Here is a 22,043-nt window from a genome sequence, read left to right on the forward strand (position 1 = left end):
ACAGCACAGGAGGCCATTCAGCCCGTCCTGTCCATGCCAGCTCTCAGAGCAACTTAGCTAGTCCCTCTCCCCTAGTCTTGCAATTTTTTCTCCTCTTCAGATAATTATCCAATTCCCTTTTAAAAGTCATGATTGAACCTGCCACCATCATACTCTCAGGCAGTGCATTCCAAATCCTAACCACTTGCTGCGTAAAAGTAGTTTTGCCTCATGTCACCTTGGAGTTCTCTTCGTCAATCACTTTAACTCTATGTCCTCTGGTTCTCAACTCTTCTGCCATGGAAACAGTTTCTCCCCACCTACTTTGTCCAGACCCCTCATGATTTTAGATAACTCTATCAAATCTCCTCTTCTTTGAGAACAGCCCCAGCTTCATCCATCTATGTAACTGAAGCCGCTCATCCCTGGAACCACTTAATTTTTTCTGCACTCTCTCTGATACCTCACATCCTAAAGTGTGGTGCCCAAAATTGGACAAAACATTGCTGTTGTTGCCAAACCAGTGTATTGTAAATGCTCAGCATATATTTCTTGCTTTTGTACTCTTATGCCTCCTATAAAGTCCAGGATCCCATATGCCTTAGCCATTTTCTCAACTTCATATCTGTGCCGCCACTGTCCCTTTTATTCCATGGGCTTCAACTTTGCTGACAAGTCTGTCACGTGACACTTTATCAGCACCCTTTGAAACTCCCTGTAAACCACATCACTGCATTACCCACAACAACCTGCTGTTAGTTCATTGAACAGCTCAGCCAAATTAGTTACACAGAATTTTCCCTTTACAAATCCATGCTGGCTTTCCTTAACTCTTGTGTGTCCAAGTAACTGTAAATTTTGTTCTGGATTATCAATTCTAAAAGCTTTCCCACCTCAAGTGGTTAAACTGACTGGCCTGTAGTTGTTGGCATTAACCTTGCGCCCTTTTTTCAAACACAACTGTAACATGCCTAGCTCCAAGGTGGATTAGGAGATTACGATCAGTGCCTCCACAATTTCCACCCTGGCTTACCTCAGTATCCTCAGATGTAGCCCATCCAGCCCTGGGTAACTTGTCAACTTTAGGCACAGTCAGCCTAAAATCTCTAGCAATTTTTAGCACCCATCCACTCCTCAACTTCATCCTTTCACTACGAATTGGGCAACATCTTCTGCCTTGGTAACATAAGATGCATAGTTCTCATTTAATACTTCAGTTGTGCCCTCCACCTTCATGCACAAATCTCCTTTTTGGTCCAAATTGACCCTACTCCTCCTTTTAACACTCCATTATTTATATGCCTATAGAAGATTGTTGGTTTCCCTTTTATGTTGGCTATAATTTCTCTCACTTTTCCTCTAAATTTTCTATATTTAGCCTGGTTTAACACTTATATAATCAACCTGACATCAGTCACATGCACCCTTATTCTGATCACACTCAGTAGTAAGTTTTTAATGGTGTGATAATTACTGTGAACATCTTTGGACCTTGTTATGAAAATTGACTTACCTTGATGTTGAGAGCAGAGGTTGGGAACTTCAACTCCTGACAGACCAGGGAGCTTTTGAGCATGTACAGACAGTGAGCGGGCTGCACATTTTTTTATTCATTCATGGGATGTGGGCCTTGCCCAGCATTTATTGCCCATCCATAATTACCCTTGAGGTATTGTTGGTGAGCTGCCTTCTTGAACTACTGCAGTCCATGTGGTGTAGGTACAAATATGCAGATCAGCATTTTTACGTTCTTGGGCCCAGTGCAGCCGTATGGAAGAAAAACAGTGCAAAAACGCAAGGAGGTGGCCGGAAGTGGAACGCTATTGAGAAGGGAAGACCCAGGTAGGAGACAGGGAGAGGTCGCAAAGGGAGATGGGACAAAGAGAGGTCCAAAAAGAGTCCCAGAGAAGGGGCAAGGACAAGAAAAGGTCCTGGTTCAGTTAAAAAAAAAGAGAAACAGGCTCCAAACAGGAAAAGGGCTGTGGGGAGCAGACTTTAAGTGAAAAAGACAGCTGAAGGTTGGTGACTCTGTACTGTGGGGGAAAAGGTACCCCTTTGGAGCATCAGTGTTCTGCTTAGCATGGCCAAAAAGCTTAAGTTGTGCTTGTGCATTGGTGTTGAGTGCATTCTTGGGAATCCAGGTGAACAGAATCTTGGGAGACGAGATTGAAACCCTCCGAGGTTGGCCATTGTTGATGCCATGCGAGTTGGAGCAACTTTTGGAGAAGAATTCCCAGGCTAGATCTTTAAAGGTGAAGACTGGAATCCCCTGTGAGAGACAGAGCTTCAGTGAGTTTGGTTGACTCAAGTGTTACTGACATCCAGGTGGGCTGTTGAGAACTCCATGGACTCTGTCTTAGTTGCATTTGCCATTTATTGTGTTGTGTGGTGTGTGTTTGACCACAGTTGGCTTGTTAATTCACATGTGCCTTATACTTACCCTAAATGTTAGAATAAAGAATAAATATTGTAAATGGTTTTATCTTTCACGCCTTTTATTGTAAGTTTATTTTTGTTTGTTCAAAACCAGTGGAAGCTTGTGGCTTTATTCATTAAATGTCTTGGATCTCAAACTCTGTCAATTTTAAATAAATTTCATTGGTCTCTGACCAGTTCTTACCAAAATCTTGGGGATAATTCTAGGATCATAGCTTGAAAGTTTAATTTTATTAGTGTGGAGCTTCATTCCCTCAGAATAACACTTCCATTGAAGGCTCAATTTTCTTTTTTAACCTCATCTCTTTCCCTTTCATCGCTCCTAATTTCATCTGCATTTCCCAATCTTTATTTCCTACTCTATAATTACTGGTTCAGACTCTGCAAGAAATCTTCGATCTGATTGTTTGAAGAGATTTGCTGTCTTGGTCTGCTGATAGGTATTATACGACATATACAATAGATGCCGTGTAGAGGGTGCCACACTGGATTGAGACACAACATTAGAGAAAGACTGCAAAGCTTTGTGAAGAGCTGTCAGTGAGGTAAATAGCCAAGTGCCAATCCTTTGCTGCTGACTGATCCATATTATACAATGTTGGATGAAATCCTTGCTTCACAGTAATACAGACCTCATAAGGTGAACTTTATTATTGTAATATTAATTCCTTAAAAATAAGAATTTTGAATAAAAATCAAACATTCGAACATACCAACTCTGCTCATATTGACCAGTGCTTTGACTTTTTAAATTTCAAATATGTTTTTGCTTTAATCTTCCATAAGGTGAATGAATTTATGAGGGGCCCAAATGGAGTGAATAGAAATAATCCTCAGCAAAGAGGCCAATAACCAGGCATCATAAATTTAAATTAATTGGTAGAAGGATTAGAGGGAAATTGAGAAGAGTGATGAGGGTCTAGAACTTACTGTCCGAAAAGGGGTACAGGCAGAAAGTCTCATCATATTAAAAAGTACTTGGATACGATTATAAGTGCTATATCCTACAAAGCTGCAGTTTAAGAGCTAGGTAGATTATTAGGCTGGATAGATAATTTTGAACCGGGACAGATACATTGGGCCAAATGGCTTCCTTAAATCTTTAGGATGTTGTTATTCGGTTATATCACTTGCTCAGTTATGTAACATTCTTCTTAAAAATAAGATTCAAAGGAAATACACATAATAATGCAGTCAATGGTGCAGAGAAATGTTGCCAACTTGCAATTAATTTTCCACATTTTTTTTCCATGTGTAGGTTAAGGGACTATCCATAATTTACTTAGTTGTTGCTTTGAAAGTATCACTTTAGACTGAATTAGAATTCTACATATTTGCTACAACTTCACACTTAAGAGTAAACGAATAAGCCGGAGTACAGACCATAAATATCACAGGATACACAAAGACAGTAAAAGATCTTGCTTGTTCCTGAAAAGAATGGAGAGCTTGCAAAAGGTCTGTCCCCAGGACCAGCTTCATTCAGGCACAATGGCTGCCATTTACACAGTTGGAATTTGCAAATTACCATTTTTGCAACAGCAACTCTAATGATTTGTACATAAAATAGAATTATTATTTATTACTGATTTGTACATCGACACTTGTTCCACATACCTTATGACTGAATTGCCCAGTAGAATTACTGGCCTTGGGTTAACTGCAGTTCAAACCATGTGGATTCTTGCTCATTTCTGCTCTTCTACTATTTTCATCCTCTGATATTTTTAATCTCTGGGACAATCCACCAGGACTATTTCATGCAGATTATTTTTCCCTCATGATTTGTTATACTTTTAATAGAATCCTCAAAGTGCACATCACAATCATTCCTCTTTTGTATAACATTATCATTTTACTTATCTCTCCAAGCAGTCATTTACATTCTTAACACAAGAAACTATGGAATGGGAACATACTCATTCTCTCTAGAATAGAAGGTTTGATATTATCCAAAATCTTATCATGTCAAATTTACATCTTTAACAAACTTGTCTTTTTTTTTGGTAAAAAATTAGATTCAGTGTTTACTACGTTAAATAGGAGTTTATTTCCAAAATCACATATGTAATAAGAAATTCTTTAAATTATTCAGCGCTGGTTTTATAGTTGCCTCTCCCGCAAATGCTGAGAGTGGTACAGTGGTCATTAGTTGCTTTACTCAAATTACCACTAGCCCAATCATGATAACATAAGTGCATGTTGCTTCTTCCAACCTTTCTTTTTGCTTAAATTAATAACCTTAACTCTTCCCCATCTATGCTACATTCCTAACTTTTCCAATGAACCCTTATCATTTTAGGTGTTCTTGTGATGAGAGCTAAAATAAGCAGCATTTAATAAATAGACTATGCATCACAGGGTATCATTTACCACAATGGAATACGAAGGGTCTATGAAATAAGAGCTAGTCGTTTACCCAAGGTATAGGTCAATTTTATTCTCAACTTCCCAAGCAACCAAATTATGTAGTTCCTTAGTGTAATTGTAGAAAGATGGTTGGAATGGTGTTTGCAGGGTGGGTGGGTGGGGGTTGGGTAAGCTCATTGGGGGAGGTCAAGAGAATAAAGGCAGAGAGGACACAGTCATTGTCAGTTCTTTGAAAGGACTATCTAATTAGCCCCACTCACCAGCTCTTTCCCCATATCCCTGTATTTTCTTTTTGTTTTGAACTATAGATCCAATTCTCTTTTCCATGTATTAATGTAATTAACAGATGTCCACTATCTACAAGGCACAAGTCAGGAATGTGATGGAATACTCCCCACTTGCCTGGATGAGTGCAGCTTCCACAACACTCAAGAAGCTTGACACCATCCAGAACAAAGCAGCCCGCTTGATTGGCACCACATCCACAAACATTCACTCCCTCCACCACCGACACACAGTACCAACAGTATGTACCATCTACAAGATGCACTGCAGGAATCACCAAGGCTCCTCCGACAGCACCTTCCAAACCCACGATCACTACCATCTAGAAGGACAAGGGCAGCAGATAGATGGGAACACCAGCATCTGCAGGTTCCCCTCCAAGTTGCTCACCATCCTGACTTGGAAATTTATCGCCGTTCTTTCACTGTTGCTGGGTCAAAATCCTGGAACGCCCTCTGTAATAGTGCTGTGGGTGCACCTGCACCACATTGACTGCAGCAGTTCAAGGCGGCAGGTCACCACCACCTTCTCATGGGCAGCTAGGTATGGGCAATAAATGCTGGCCCAGCCAGCAATACCCACGTCCCGTGAATGAATTTTTAAAAAAATCACTGCAAGGTTACTGCAGATCATGGTCATTTTCTGTGCAATACTCCAGGACTGGTACATGTGAATCAAGAAGTCCCTTAAGCTCCATGAGCAGTGATGAATATCATTCGCCAGTAAGATTTGGAAACTAGCAAAGGTACATTTTGGAATTAAGACTGTAATCACTATATTCCTGAATGGTCAGTTATCCAATTAAACCATGCAGTGTCGCTCCAATTCTTCCTCTACAGAAGACAGCAATGACAGTGGAGGCAACATACTTACTCAGGCATCAGTTTCAGACAAACATTCTGGTCATATTGTTATTCAATGCCAATTTGAGCAATGAACCAACTGTCAAAGTAGGATTCTTTTCAGTCCAGTGATCAATCCTGGAGGCGACTGTAGGTCAGAGAATCCAAATACATTTATTCATGTTATACAAATTAACGTGGCTTGGCCAGAACACGTTTTGTAATATTCTCTACAGACAGTTTAAGTTCCTCCTTCACAAGAACATTTTAAATTGTTTATTTTGAATTGTCTCAGGAATGAATATCCTATATTTATGAATTAGTTGTAATCTACACATCGACTCATGGTGTCTTTCACTTTTTATTGAAAAAATCATCCATAAATTAATACAAAAATGTATAACAAATGAGCAAAGGAGTGAAGATAGGACAGAAGGCTTTGAGGTGAGAACTCTAATGCTTTTCAGTGCACAGGTCTAGAACTTTGCTGATCTGTCCAGCTCTACTTGGAAACATGCAAAAACTAGACCATACAACAAAAATTTAAATAGGAACCATATTCTATAAACAATACATGCCAACATTTGAGAAAAAGATCTTATATTGTCAGGCCTCTTTTGCCCCTCTTCCTGCAGTGTTATAGAAAGTTTGATAGATTTCTACGTTCTTGTATATTTACTAATTTCTTTTTGCATGCAATTTGGGTCATATACAAACATATTGTGGGTCTTGTGCACCAACATGGTAAAAAGCGATCCAAATCAGAATTATCCTTCATTCCCACAACATGGAACACGTTTGTGAAATGAGCAAGGGGTTTTACCGAGTAGATATACCAAAAAATTATAAGGTATATACAAAAAGCAAAATCTGTGGTTTGAATTGTTTTAAATTGACACCAAGTACCTTTACCAAGATGATTTTGGAGCTTATGCTGCCTTACAACAGCTTTCCAATTCTTAAGCTGTGGCATTTTTCAAAATGTTTTCTATATCATGTTGGAACATGCACATCACAATTTTCTCTTCTATACAAATACACAAAACTCATTGTATAGAAATCGCCAAAACATGAATAGTACATATTTAAGTGCTTCATCAAAGCCATTTTGGAGAGGGAGTGGGAATGGAACTGAAGGAAAAAGAGGTGGAAAAAAACATATGGTTACATATAGCTATAAATCAAAACAAAATACATTTACAATTTTATTTCTGCAGTAATATACCAGATTCAGAAATAGCAACACAATTCACCATCGACAGCTGAAAATGAAACAAATCAGCATTCTCTTTATTGCTATACACTCTGACTGCATCATACTTGGTCTTCAGGATAATATATGCAATATTCCTCCTTTGTGAAACATCAGTTTTAAATGCAAACATAAAAACTAAATAAGGCTAGCAGCCTTTCAAGGACAGATAAGCCTAGGACAATGAAATTCTTTGTCCTGAATTTTTTTTTAAGCAAAAAAGGATCAGCAGAAAATAAAATAGAAATTCTATTTTGTGTTCACACTAACCGTTTGGCTAAAAAAAAATGAACAGGAGAAATTTCATCCCTAGATGTCCTCTCATACCGACTGATCATGACCTTGCAACAAAAGCTTCAATGTCTACTCACTTGGGTTGTTCCTCACTGCAAACAGCAGGGCCTGTGTCATGTCACTGCCATTCATTGGTGGGTGGGATCATAGACTCATAAAAGATGTAAACCAAAGATTGATACAAAAATATACATACATATATACATATACACATATACATATACATATACCCCACTTCTTTTAAAAAAAAAATTTTCCCATCTCTTCTCCTGGCACGTTTAACAATGGACCTTCAGCAGTTGTTAAAGCTGCATAGGTGGGCTCATCATGTTTTCCCAAACACTTCATTTATCATTGGCAAAAAAACTGCAGAATCTTGCGTGTAGCTCCATATCCTACCATTCTCTGATGCAGTGAGCTACAACATCTAACACCATAAATTATGCTTCATTTTAAAACAGCTAACAATTTAAACAGGCAATGGGCTTTAGCAACTAAATCAATAAGTTGACATTTTACTAATGTTCACAAACATGGTAGGGGTAAGAAACTCTCCAAGTCAGACAGATAAACTCAAATTATCAGCTAAATGCCATGGACTAGAGAAGGCAGTTGAACCCCCAATGTAGAACATTAAAGAAACACAAACTCAGCAGTTTCACAAGTGCTGGACGTTGTCATAAACTCAATTCATAACAAAGATGGAAAATAGTTTTCTACACTTATAGTGTCATAACATATGAATTAATAGAACAAAATGCTACAATATCATTGGCACATATTTGTTTTTAAGAAAATGCTGATATTTCAAATATAATCAGTAATGTTGAATAAAGTCAAGCAACCACAGTTTAACTAAGGCATGTGTAAAAATGTCAATTTTTCTAGGAAGGATCTATGAATTTCAGCAGCATGAGAGTGTAGCAGTAAAGAGGGCTGAAACAGAACACTCAAGTCATATATTCAGGAACACATACTAATCAAATCACCTCACATTTAAAATTAAAGGAGATTATATTCAGTGTGTGTTCTGTGCCTTACATATACAACAGTGTCAGACTTAAATTGTTGACCTCAACATGTAAACCTTGTGGTTCATTAGACTATAAATAAAAAAATATCTGGCAATTCACAGCTTATTTACAAAAACTTTGTCCACTAGAAGTGCATTAACAATTGCTAGTGAATAAAAAAAAAAGGTAATGGTATGTTTTTCAGCTAATTTAGTATTTGATCACAAGGTGATTGGAAAGGAAACTGCTCACTTCATTCCTGTTGGCATCCAATGCCAAAATACGATACAATAGTTTCCAACTAGGTCTGCAGTCTTGGAATTCAGTTTGATTCATTGCCCCGATGCTGCCGCATGGATTCGACAGTTTTTTTTTCCTTCTTGATCAATGATGTATTATTCAATTGGAAAAGTGAGATTAAGAGGTTACACTGATGAAGTTCATGACAATGAATTTCAAACCTGATTCTATCATAGTCACCAGCACTCCTGCATAGTCATTGACCATTACCCAACCTGTTGAGAGTAAAATCAAGCTGCTGGCCAATTCCTCAAGACTACGCAAAGGAACTTTTGTGTTGTCTCACTGCAGATTTTTTTTTTTTTAAAACCAGGATTACAAGTCCATCAATTTTCTCTGAGCAAGCAACCCTAACCCTCACTAACCTGTTATGCCTATTATAACTTAATAGTCACTCACTGGAGCCAGCTCCGGTGTCAAGTTTACAGTTATGTTTTTATACAAGACTTCAACTGTGATATTTGGAAAGTACTTCAAGTTTTGCAGGCCATCAAGCTGTTGCCTCTCTTTAGAATGTCTCAATAAAGCATATCTGCAACAAAAAAAACAGCAAAACAGCTTGTTAATGTTTTCATGTCAGTTAAAATAACTAAGGAACAATCTCATTTCACAGTTAAGAACAACAAATAATAGGCACAGGAGTAGACCATTCGGCCCTTCCAGCCTTCTCCGCCATTCAATAAGATCATGGCTGATTTCATGTGTTTCGATTTCCACATTCCCATTTAACCCCGATAACCTTCGATTCCCTTGCCTAACAAGAATCTATCTACCTCTGCTTTAAAAATATTCAATGACCCTCACCTTCTGAGGCAGAGAATTTCAAAGCTGCACAACCCTCAGAAAAAATTTCTCCTCGTCTGTGTCCTAAAAGGGCAACCACTAATTTTAAAACAGTGCCTCCCAATGCTACTTGAATTTGTATACAACTAATAATGAACATTACTCAAAATAGATAGGTTCAATTTTTCAGAATTAAAAGTTAGTAAAATAGAGCAGAGGTAGAATCCTAACACCATTAGTACCAGCTAATTATTGGATGCAACTAAACTTCAATTTCTAGGAAACCTTGTCCTAAATATCCATTGGCACAGTATGTTGAAGACCTGTACAGCTATGTTGTTGAATAGGTGGATAGCATGTTTTGGGGGTGGAGTTTAAAAGCATATCAAACAAGGTCAAGTTTGGAATACACTTTGTTTTCTATGTCACAATACATCTGGCAATTTTGTAAACTTAACAGCAAAGGACTGAAATGGAGCTCAATTAATACATTAATGACTCAAAAAACTACAATCAACTTTTAGCCCAAATTGTTATTTATTCTTTGACCTTTGTCCTTCGTTTAACCAATGATGGGAAACACTGAGCCAAGAGATCTATGGTTCAGTGCCATTCTCAGGAGATTTACTTTCGTAGCATTGAACCCAACACCATCTCCTACAGAAAATTCAGAGTTCTTTTCAAAGAGAGTAATCTGTAGTGAGATGTTAAGTGATAGTCAAATAAGCAATTCACAAAACTGAGGAGCATAAACTCAAAAATTATATTGAATTATGTTACATTGTTGCTCACCTATGTCCTACATTTGTAGAATTAGTGCAGAATTATGGAGATAAAATTTTTTGGTGTTAAAGTTGCCTTAATGATCAATGCACTATAAACAGTACATTGGCCTGGGTTTTGCAATGACAATGATAGTGAAAATGTCAGTGTCATCATCATTGCACAGCACTGATACCACCAGTAACTTTGGGAGTCTACCTATGTGGAAATAATGCAGAAGTCCAGAAGTTGCAGTTAGTGATCTACGCCCCTCCATAAGGTGTGTTTTTGAAGTCACTTCAATCAAAGAATGGGCTGAAACATCCACTTTCATGTCATTAATCTCACTGTAAATTTCCTTAGAAAAGTTGCACATTACTAATGTGTTTTTAATAGTATACTAGCTAAACACCCTTATCAACCCTGAAGAGATAATTTTATATTCGTGGAATGTCAAACTTCTCCATTATGATTTAAAAAATTCTACATGCTTTGAAAAAAATGTTTATGTTAATACTTCAGCTTGCTAAATCCAATCATTTATTTTGCTATCTGAAAATTTAAATTAAAAATGAAGGATGAAGTACTTATAAATTCTTGCTGTCTGAGAATACTTCAATGTAATTGGCTACTTACCCTGCCAACAGATCTCACTGTTTTTGCATACCTGGAAAACCTCACGCTGGTGCCAGATTCAGAATGCTGCCAGGCAAGGGGAACAGCTAAATTTTTGTGAGCAGCTTTCTTTAGAGTCAACAGCAAGTGACACTGCTTTACCGCTGACTGCAAAATCTAGCCCATTGCTTCCCACCAGTGCTGGATTCACATTTCAAAAACATCCTAGAAAATCTCAGTACTGGAACCTACAATGATTTATTAACTACTTGGATCAGTTTGCATACTTGCTATGCACTGCCAATTTAATCTGTTAGTCAAGAGTAACATACATTTAGAGCCGTTATACTCCAGGCCTGAAGATGTATGTTTATGCTTGGGATTCTAGCATAAGGTTTTGCACTTTATTGATAAAAATGTGTGTCGATTTTGAAACAATGAGGAATTAATTAGGCTACCTCACAATAGGCATGTTCTTCATTTAATATAATTCAGTCTCACTGCAAATCTCTCTGTGTCCAGGCTTTACTTACTTCTCTTTACAATCTAGTGTGGTTTAGAGCTGCTTTTCACCTATTACCTACATCTCAATGCTCCAAATATCGGTAGTCTTAATGCCACCTCCTTAGATCAAATATTGAAAGGCAGTACTTAAAGGATTACATATGGTTACACAGTTGACAATTAGTTAATCCACACATGGGATGGAATTATTCAAAAGGAGAGCTTTTTCAAGCCAGTTTACCAACCAATGTTATGACAATGTCCCATGTGAATATGTAGGAGCATGAGGAACACCCTTCTTACAATAGACAGTCTAACCTTTTGTACACTTCATTTATATGCTAGAAATTCCAATAAGAATTTTTACCTTGTTGTCCTGTCAAAATTGGTGCTAAGTAGTTCTGTGATCAATTTTTATTTTGTATTATTTGTATGACCTTGGACAAACCATTTTAAGGACACTTTCTACTATCTCTTCAGAATCCAAACTCAAACTCAATAAGCATGTTCAAGTACAGTACCTCAAAAAGTTAGACTCACCTTCCCAAGAACTGCACTTCCCCTCTATGGTGGTGAGGAACAGATTTGTATTTTCCCAAATCACCGCCTGGTCTTGTTACAGTAAGGCCAGCAAACTGAACCCTAAAAAAAGCCAAATAGATGCTTCAACACAAGTTCTTAGTTCAAACACTACATTTAATTTTTTTGCACTTGATTACAAGCAAATCCAGAGGTTAAGTCAAATATTGCAAAGTTTATTCATCTTCGTAACAAAGGTTTTGTTGCAAGGAATTTCAAGAGCAACACATTTGCCAGTTGAATTTGACAAAAGGATCACAAAGTACAGCTCAAAGAAGGTACAGAACGTTACTCACCTTTGGCAGTTGCACTGTTCATTCTTCAACTTAAATTATCCTCCATTTACCATCAACTTGTGTGAGAAGGGGAGAAGAAAGAAAAACTAGAGAAACTTGTCCTAAAAAACGCTTTACCGACTAGACTAGTGTGATTCCCTCTTCTCAGGCCCGTGCATAATATTTCCATCAATAACCCAAACAAAAAGATGCACTAATGAATCTACTTTCCTTTTTAAAAATACACAGTTCAATGCATAATCACTAACAATTACCAATTCCCGATAATGTTTTATCAAACCTGTCTCAAAGACAAGTGAAAATAAACGTACATCATGGCAATAGCATAATTTAGAACCCCAAAGCAAAGAACCAAAATTAAGCTCATGTCAATGGTAATTTAGCAAAAACAATGGAGGGACTGCTCTAATATATTAGTATCTACACTACTCAAATTTCACCAATTACATTAGCAATGACGATTTGATTGATCCAGTACCGTGGAACATTTGTGCCTGCAGTATTCCTGAAAAGTTTCACGTTCATCCTTACAAGATATTTATCCCGACCCTTTAAATAGTTATTCAAATATATTATGAAGGCACTAAATCCTGCTAATGTATCCACCACACTTCAGCTCAGTGAAAAATTCAAATGTCAGTATAATATTTACTCTCCATCTAGTTTTCCCCTCTTGTATGTGGAGATAATCACCTAACCTTTACATAGCGCCACTCCAAAGCAGCTTAATCAAAATTAAACACAATGGGAGACCAAACCTGCTTTACAACCCCTCTCCCTGGCAACTGCAGCAGAAAGCATCATATTCCACAACTCTCAATGAAAACCAGCTGAATTTTGTCAAGCTCTTCTAATATCAAACTGTGAATGCTAGAAATCCAAATTAAAACATTCTGCAGAGTTACTGGAGGGGCTTGCCAGGAACATTAGTTTTAGATCTTTTCAGATGCTGACAATCCTACTGTATAATACAAAACTTGAGTAAAATGAAAAGTTAGCATGCCCTGACTTTTGAACTTAGTAATATTTAAATTTCAGAATTTTAACTATTTTTAAAAATTAAATTGAAGATAATCAGCGATTTATCAATTTTTATACCCAAATAGAAGGTAACTAAGCGTGCAACACCATATCCTGAAGTGAAGCTGTGGCATTAACTGGGTGTTTTATCTTCAGTGCTACTCAAATACTGAAAGTGTTTCCAGCAGAAAGAAAATAATGATGGAGCTGTGCCAGAAATCTTACAGCAATGGGGAGAAGGTCTATCATCCTTGGCCTGTTTCTCGTAGAGGTTGGTCAAGTTCTTGCAACCAAGGATAGTTTAAGCTTCATAGCCTCTTGGGTATTATCAAGCTGAAGACTGAAATCAGTATGTATTCAAGCTTGGCACATAGGACCACATTCCTTTCCACTGCATAATTCGTGAACTTGTTGCCTTCCAGATCCATGGCCACATCTCTCAATTCCACCTGAAACTCTCCAATTATGTTTCCATTCCTGCCACAATTCCAAAATTATTCTGGCAAAGCACAAAAATGACATTCCCTACAAATCTGCCAGAAGATATTATTCTTCCTTGGCCCCATGCTCTGGAATTCCACCCTAAAGGTCTCTGCCTCTCTCTCATCCTGTAAGATGCTTCTTAAAACCACCTCTTTGATCGCTTCACCTGTCCTAATATCTAATGTGGAGCAGCATTTCATAATTATCTTTGAGAAACACATTGAGATATTATACTGCAGGTGCTATGCTTATTTTTTATTCATTCACGGATTGTTAGCATTGCTGGCTAGACCAGCATTTATTGCCCATCCCTAATTGCCCTCGAGAAGGTGGTGGTGAGCTGCCTTCTTGAACTGCTGCAGTCCATGTGGTGTGGGTACACCCACAGTGCCGTTAGGGAGGGAGTTTCAGGATTTAAGTACAAGATGTTGCCCTTTCTTTAGCCTTCAGCATTGTAAATCATACCACCCTCTTCAATATCTTTCCTTAACAATCTAGCGCAGAAATATTCCTCTTATTTAGTTCTACTCTTCAGCTGACTGTGGCCAGAGCATCGCCTGCAATGATCTCTCTTCCAAATTCCTCAGTCACCAGGAAAGAGCATCCTTGGCCCCTTTCCTCTTCCACATGTGTATATATGAGGGTAGCTTCTACAACATGCTGGTGACACTTGGCACTGACTCCACTGCCTTTTGACTACTCTATTGTCTTTAAGCTTTTAGTCCTAGAGGATCCGAACCTTCCTTCAGCTAAACAATAGGAAGACCAAAGCTATAGTTTCAGCTCCAACAACAAATTCTTGCCACCAATTCCAACCCCTCCCACTTATCACCTCAGGATAAACCAGACCATTCAATCTTAATATCCTATATAAATTCTAAGTTCTCCATACCCCAAAAAAAAAGTTTATTTCCATCTCACCCTGGCACATAACCATCATATCCAAACCCTTCTAATCCATTGCATTCTGTTTGGTCTCCTACTTTCCACCCTTCATAAATTGCAGCTCTTAACTCTTAACGTGGGTCCTATCCCCTTGCCCATCATCTGAGTTTACACCGATCTAGATTGTCTTTTGGTCTTCCAATATCTCAAAATTTCAACTATTCATTCTTGCATTAAAATCTCGCCATGTCCGCATCTGACCATATCTCTAACCTTGCAGCCGTCCTTCCAAACTCTGCTCTTCTGAGTCTAGCTTCTTTTTCTGCCCTGTTCCCTTCACTCTATCAGTACATAAGAAATAGGAGCAGCAGTAGGCCAAAGGACTCCTCAAGTCAGCTACACCATTAAATGCGATTATGGTTGATCTTCTGCCTTTTCCTTATATATCTCTTCATTTCCCACAAAATCAAAAATCTATCTATCCCAACCTTGAATATATTAAATGATGGCACATTGGAAATCTTCTGGGGTTTATGCCAAAGATTCATGAACCTCAGTGAGGAAATTTCTCATTTTAGCCCTATATGATCAGCCCCTTTATCCTGGCTCATTTCCCCCATGTTCTAAATTCCCCAGGCAAGAGAAACAGCCTCTTGTGAAGTACCAGGGATGCTTTTCTATGTGAAAAGGTAGTATATAAATACAAGTCATCAGCATTGCTGTTGTTGATGCATCGCCAAAAATAATCTATTGGACAAAGCTTGAGAAGGTAGTGAAAGATGGGGAAAGAGATTATTTGCAGCTGATTATTGAATTGTGGTCAGAATTATGCAATTTTTAAATAAAAAAATTAATCTTCCTTTATTCTTACATGAAAAGATGCATTAATTTCAGACAAGCATCCAAAAGAAGTCAGATGGCTAGAGCTACGAGTTTACAACAGGTGAGCAATGACAGCATTCCCTTTTATGGCTTTTAACTGCATAAACTTATGAAAGACAGAGTAAGCCTTGAGTGCATCAGGAGAATGTTTACATAAGTTGCAAGCTTCTTGTTTAAATTGTTTATTGTACAAATGATGACCTTTGATTTTCATCTATCTCATTTAGAAAGCTACCAATGTCACAACTGTAGTACCTCAATATCTGTACATTGTAGCAGTAACAAATATGAACACGCCAGTTATTAAACCTTTAATTGCCTCCAATAAAAATTTCAGTTCAAAGTTTCCCAGGTCTGGGTGAATACTTCAAGGTACAAGCTTTGGGCGGCTTGAAGGAAGGGCAGAATTTGAAGTGGGATTTAATACTAAACTACTAGAATTGTCTCTTTTTATTATGCTAAGATTTTCTGGCAGGAGGACAGCTTGCGTCAGCTACACTCACTGTGCTAATGGCAGATGAACTCAGGATGACATTATCCACCATTAACTCCAGCAGTTTGCTCTCCTTACCACCCCACCCCCCAACCACCAAAGAGAGTATACTCCATGGTGCAAGTATACTTACATTCCCAAATTAGCTTGCTGACAGAAGTGGTGGGATCCACGATGCCAGTTTCTTAAAATGATTGACTGCCTTTAGGAAAAGCAGCTACTTCAAGATCAATATTTCTTTCACCTTCACTGTGTTTGGACAGATTAGCTCACTGGCTTCCCCCAACCCCTCCCACAAAAAGGAAAAAATTCCACATGGAAATCCTTAGCCTGCTGCAGGGATGCACCATAAACAGTATAGGTTTCCAAATGACCCTGGCCCAAAGAATTCAGGACAGTCAATCCAGGGAAAACTGCCTGTCAGAAATCTGCCACACTACACTACCAGCAGCAGTGCAGCCCAAAATTTTCAGGCCCAATATATTTATGACAAGTTGAACATTTGCTCTGCCCACTTATACACACAGATGATTACAGCTGAAAGATATTTCATTGGCTGTGAAGCACTTTAGAATGTCTTAAGGATATAAATTCAAATCCTCTCCTTCGTGCAGTAGGAATCCAAAACAAGCACGATCACTTTCAACATGGTATTCACTTGAATATGTGCAACTGTTTTTAACCAGAAGCATTTCATATGGATTGAATTAGTGACATATGAATTTAGATATAACTCATTATTGTGTCAAACCTAACCAACCTTTTCCAGAGATCATCATCTTCACCTCCCCAACCCCAAAATGCATTTGGGAATCCATTGATTTTTCTAAACTGTTCCACTGTTAATCCACTTACTCCACCAAAAAATTCATCGTAAGGAAGCCTGTAGAAAAATATGACAGAACTGTAATAACCAATTAAAAATTCCTTTTAAATATTTTAAATATTTTAGGCGGTTAGGGGTTGAAAATTAGAGAGAGAGGGGTCTGTGTAGTTGCAGTAATGCATCAAGGGAAAGGATTATAGGACCAGGGTTTCTGCTCCAAATGGCACATGCAAATTCAGGGCGTTTCGAAAAATTGACTCTCTTGTTAATTGTTAACTGTTTATGGCCTTCTTAATGATCTTATACAGGAGCATAAACATAGTTCTCTGAACAAGTCACTTGCTTACATAGCTTTCTGAAGAATGGTATACAGTATGGAACTTCAAAAAGGAAGGAAACTTAAAAAAGATGAAAATATTGTGAAACTGATTCAAATAAAGTTTTGCTCGAATTTCACACAAATTTAAAGCTACATAATACCTTTCCTAATGATATTTTGTCCAGTTATATTTCTAACTATAATTAATCGATCACCTCAGATTAAGCAACAGGACGTACAAGTACATGTATTTATCCAACTTGGCTGCAAAGTGCCTTGGCATCTGGCCACAACCGTAGTAGTTACGATCATTTTCAGGTATGTGATCAACATCGTGAAAAATTACACAATCCCAGTCCATGTCTTTCAAAGCCTCCATAAATCCAACATTGAACAGCATTGCACGGTTAAATGGGTGGAACCCAGCCTGATAAAAGAGAGAAAAGAATTAACTTCTCTAGCAACATAATTTAAAAAAAATTTTTTTTTTTTTTTTAAAGAAGTAGCCAAGGGTGGGATGGATTATTTTCTGTGTTACTTGCAACAAACTTATAACTGAACTCATAAAGTTGTTTACAATTTTGTTAAACCTATGGCACAAAGAAAATCTCGACTATCTTGACACCAAATCTACACATTAGATCTCAAAATTACCGACACTATATACATCTCACCATTAGAATAAGGATTTTATCTACATGATACAATATTAAAAACCAGATAATAGGATAGAAAAAAAGTTACTGAAATCATAAGCAGCTTTGATCAACATTGTTGAAAAGGAAGTGCAGTTATTTTGCAATGCTTAACAATAGTTCTTCACATTGCGATTGGTGGCAAAAAAGAGAGAAGAAACAAAAATATACAGCAAGGTACAATCATTGTAAAAGAAAAACAGATTTGCATTTATATGACACTTTTCATAACTATCAGACAAAGTGCTTTACAGCAGCCTCGTCTAATCTAGTCACTGTTGTAATGCAGGAAACACAGCAGCCAAATTATACAATGCAAACTCCCACAACAGAAATACAATAGTGACCAGGTAATCTGTTATATTTGTGATTTTGAATAAGGGATAAATATTGGCCAGGACATCAGGGCTCTTCTTTGAAATACAGCATCCAACCAAAAGACAACACTGAAAAGGAAGTGAAAGAATACACACGGCATGTTCCGTTGCAAAGCTAGATTTTATCCATAGCAAACTATGGTAATTATAATAAACGCAAAATACTGCGGATGCTGGAAATCTGAAACAAAAACAAAAATAACTGGAAAAACTCAGCAGGTCTGACAGCATCTGCGGAGAAGAATACAGTTAACGTTTCGAGTCCGTATGACTCTTCATCAGAACTTTTCTTTTCTGATGAAGAGTCGTATGGTAATTATAATATCTCTTTAATCATTACTGAGCCTCACCAGTGAGGGTCAGTGGGCTATTTGACAAAAGGTCACAGCAAAGACATGCCCCATCTTCACCTGACATTCACATATGCTCAAACTTTAAATAAACTTCTAAATGTACTGTTGACTGTACAAAGAGCCTGTAATTTACAGTGGTCAGTTGTAATAGCAGTGATAGGCTATAACTGGTTCCCCACTTAGCAATCCTGTTGTGATGGAAAGTGCAGGTGTACAACTTGCTCGGCTTTAAGGTAGATGTTTTGCAATACACTAGATAATGACCAACAGTTAACAACTTATAGATCTTACAGTTTTACATTTGAGGGGATATGCTGAATATCTTATGTTGAGACCATGAACCTTAAAACACTTTAAAAAAAAAAAATTAAAAATTGCCACTTACCTGTTCAATGACATAAAAAGCAAACTGCAAGCGTTGGTGCTGTAGCATTGGAATCAGATGCCTCAACAGGATTGGAAGATGCTCATGACGATTGCGGAATGGGATCAAAATTGCGACCTGAAATGATAAGCTCAAGTAAGGTTATTTGCAATAACAGATGGTTAATTTGATAGGCAGAATTAATATTAATCTGGAGACTCATTCAAAATCTTCAAGCATTCAGAAAATTAAGTATTGCCAATTCCACAAAGCAGGGAGGCTAAGTGTTCCCTGGATCATATATTCCATGAGGCAGACAGAGTTCAGGATAGTTGATGGGTGACCATTTGGAACAGTAAAAAGCAGGAAGTTATTTTTTCATTCATTCACAGGATGTGGACTTCACTGGCTGAGCCAGCATTTATTGCCCATCCCTAGTTGCCCTTGAGAAGGTGGTGGCTGCCTTCTTGAACCGCTGCAGTCCATGTGGTGTAGGTACACCCATAGTGCTGTGAGGAAGGGAGTTCCAGGATTTTGACCCAGCGACAGTGAGGGAACTGCGATATATTTCCAAGTCACGGTGGTGAGTTACTTGGAGGGGAACCTCCAGGTGGTGGTGTTCCCATCTATCTGCTTCCATTGTCCTTCTAGGTGGTAGTGGTCGTGGGTTTGGAAGGTACTGCCTAAGGAGCCTTGGTGAATTCCTGTAGTGCATCTTGTAGATGGTACACACTGTTGCCACTGTGCATTGGTGGTGGAGGGAGTGAGTGTTTGTGAATGTGGTGCCAATCAAGCGGGCTGCTTTGTCCTGGACGGTGTCCAGCTTCTTCAGTGTTGTGGGTGTTGCACTCATCCAGGCAAGTGTAAAGTGTTCCATCACAGTCCTGACTTGTGCCTTGTTGATGGTGAACAGGCTTTGGGGAGTCAGGAGGTGAGTTACTCATTGCACGATTCCTAGCCTCTGACCTGTGCTTGTAGCCACAGTGATTTACATGGCTAGCCCGGTTCAGTTTCTGGTCAATGGTAACCCCCAGAATGTTGATAGTGGGGGATTCAGCGATGGTAATGCCATTAAACATCAAGGGGCGATGGTTGGATTCTCTCTTGTTGGTTTGGTCATTGCCTGACACTTGTGTGGCACAAACGTTACTTGCCATTTATCAGCCCAAGCCTGGATATTATCCAGGTCTTGCTGCATTTGGATGTGGACTGCTTCAGGAGTCAGGATGAGGAGTTGCAAATGGCGCTGAACATTGTGTAATCATCAGCAAACATCCCCACTTCTGACCTTATGATGAAAGCAAGGTCACTGATGAAGCAGCTGAAGATGGTTGGGCTGAGGACACTACCCTGAGCAACTCCTGCAGTGATGTCCTGGAGCTGAGATGACTGACCTCCAACAACCACAACCATCCTCCTTTGTGCTCGGTATGACTCTAACCAGCAGAGTTTTCCCCAATTCCCACTGAGTCCAGTTTTGCTAGGGCTCCTCAATGCCACACTCGGTCAAATGCTGCCTTGATGTCAAGGGCAGTCACTCTCACCTCACCTCGGGAGTTCAGCACTTTTGTCCATGTTTGAGCCAAGGCTGTAATGAGGTCAAGAGCTGAGTGGCCCTGGCGGAACACAAACCAGGCATCAGTGAGCAGGTTATCATTACGCAAGTGTCGCTTGATAGCACTGTTGATGACTCCTTCCCTTATTTTACTGATGATTGAGAGTAGACTGATGGGACAGTAATTGGCCAGGTTGAATTTATCCTGTTTTTTGTATATCTGGGCAATTTTCCACATAGCTGGGTAGATGCCAGTGTTGTAGCTGTACTGGAACAGCTTGGCTAGGGGTGCGGCAAGTTCTAGATCACAAGTCTTCAGTACTATTGCCGGAATATTGTCAGGGCCCATAGCCTTTGCAGTATCCAGTACTTTCAGCTATTTCCTGATATCACGTGGAGTGAATTGAATTGGCTAAAGACTAGCATCTGTGATGCTGGGGACCTCCGGAGGAGACCGAGATGGATCATCCACTCGGCCCTTCTGGCTGAGGATTGTTGCAAATGCCTTATCTTTTGCACTGCTGTGCTGGGCTCCTCCATCATTGGGGATGGGGATTTTTCTGGGGCCTCCTCCTCCAGTGAGTTGTTTAATTGTCCACCACTATACACAACTGGATATGGCAGGGCTCGATCTGATCCGGTGGTTGTGGGATCGCTTAGCCCTGTCTCTCACTTGCTGCTTATGCTGTTTGGCATGCAAGCAGTCCTGTGTTATAGCCTCACCAGGCTGACGCCTCATTTTTAGGTATGCCTGGTGCTGCTCCTGGCATGCCCTCCTGCACTCTTCATTGAACCAGGGTTGATCCCCTGGCTTGATAGTAATGGTAGAGTGGGGGATATGCCAGGCCATGAGGTTGCAGATTGTGTTCGAGTACAATTCTGCTGCTGTTGATGGCCCACAGCACCTCAAGGATGCCCACTCTTGAGTTGCTAGATCTGTTCGAAATCTATCCCATTTAGCACGGTGGTAATACCACACAACACGATGGAGGGTGTCCTCAATGTGAAGGCGGGACTTTGTCTCCACAAGGACTGTGCGGTGGTCACTCCTACTGATACTAGCATGGACAGATGCACCTCTGGCAGGCAGGTTGGTGAGGATGAGGTCAAGTATGTTTTTCCCTCTTGTTGGTTCCCTCACCACCTGCTGCAGACCCAGTCTAGCAGCTATGTCATTTCAGACGTGGCCAGCTTGGTCAGTAGTGGTGCTACCAAGCCACCCTTGGTGATGGACATTGAAGTCCCCACCCAGAGTACATTCTGTGCCCTTGCCACACCCTCCGTGCTTCCTCCAAGTGGTGTTCAAGCACTGATTCATCAGCTGAGGGAAAGCTGTACGTGTTAACAAGCACGAGGTTTCCTTGCCTATGTTTGACTGATGCCATGAGATTTCATGGTGTCCGGAGTTGATGTTGAGGACTCCCAGGGCAACTCCCTCCCGACTGTATACCACTGTGCCATCAGCACGTACCCAGGGATGG

At 39.2% G+C, this 22,043-nt stretch overlaps 1 protein-coding gene across 2 annotated transcripts in view; it reads right to left on the minus strand.

The window, feature by feature from the left end:
* Positions 1 to 6,254: 6,254 nt before the first annotated feature.
* The window catches only part of LOC144688573 (beta-1,4-galactosyltransferase 5-like), a 97,341-nt gene continuing 81,552 nt past the window's right edge, over positions 6,255 to 22,043 (minus strand). For both annotated transcript variants that reach the window (XM_078555310.1, XM_078555309.1), the window contains exons 5-9: positions 19,029 to 19,145; positions 17,458 to 17,645; positions 16,834 to 16,956; positions 11,976 to 12,077; positions 6,255 to 9,303 (exon numbers count right to left, since the gene is read on the minus strand). In XM_078555310.1, the coding sequence (XP_078411436.1) occupies positions 9,156 to 9,303; positions 11,976 to 12,077; positions 16,834 to 16,956; positions 17,458 to 17,645; positions 19,029 to 19,145 (678 nt within the window). In that variant the 3' untranslated portion in view covers positions 6,255 to 9,155. The remainder of the gene's footprint in view (positions 9,304 to 11,975; positions 12,078 to 16,833; positions 16,957 to 17,457; positions 17,646 to 19,028; positions 19,146 to 22,043) is intronic.

This window comes from Cetorhinus maximus, chromosome 13 (genome assembly GCF_964194155.1).
Source record: "Cetorhinus maximus chromosome 13, sCetMax3.hap1.1, whole genome shotgun sequence".
Lineage (NCBI taxonomy): Eukaryota > Metazoa > Chordata > Chondrichthyes > Lamniformes > Cetorhinidae > Cetorhinus > Cetorhinus maximus.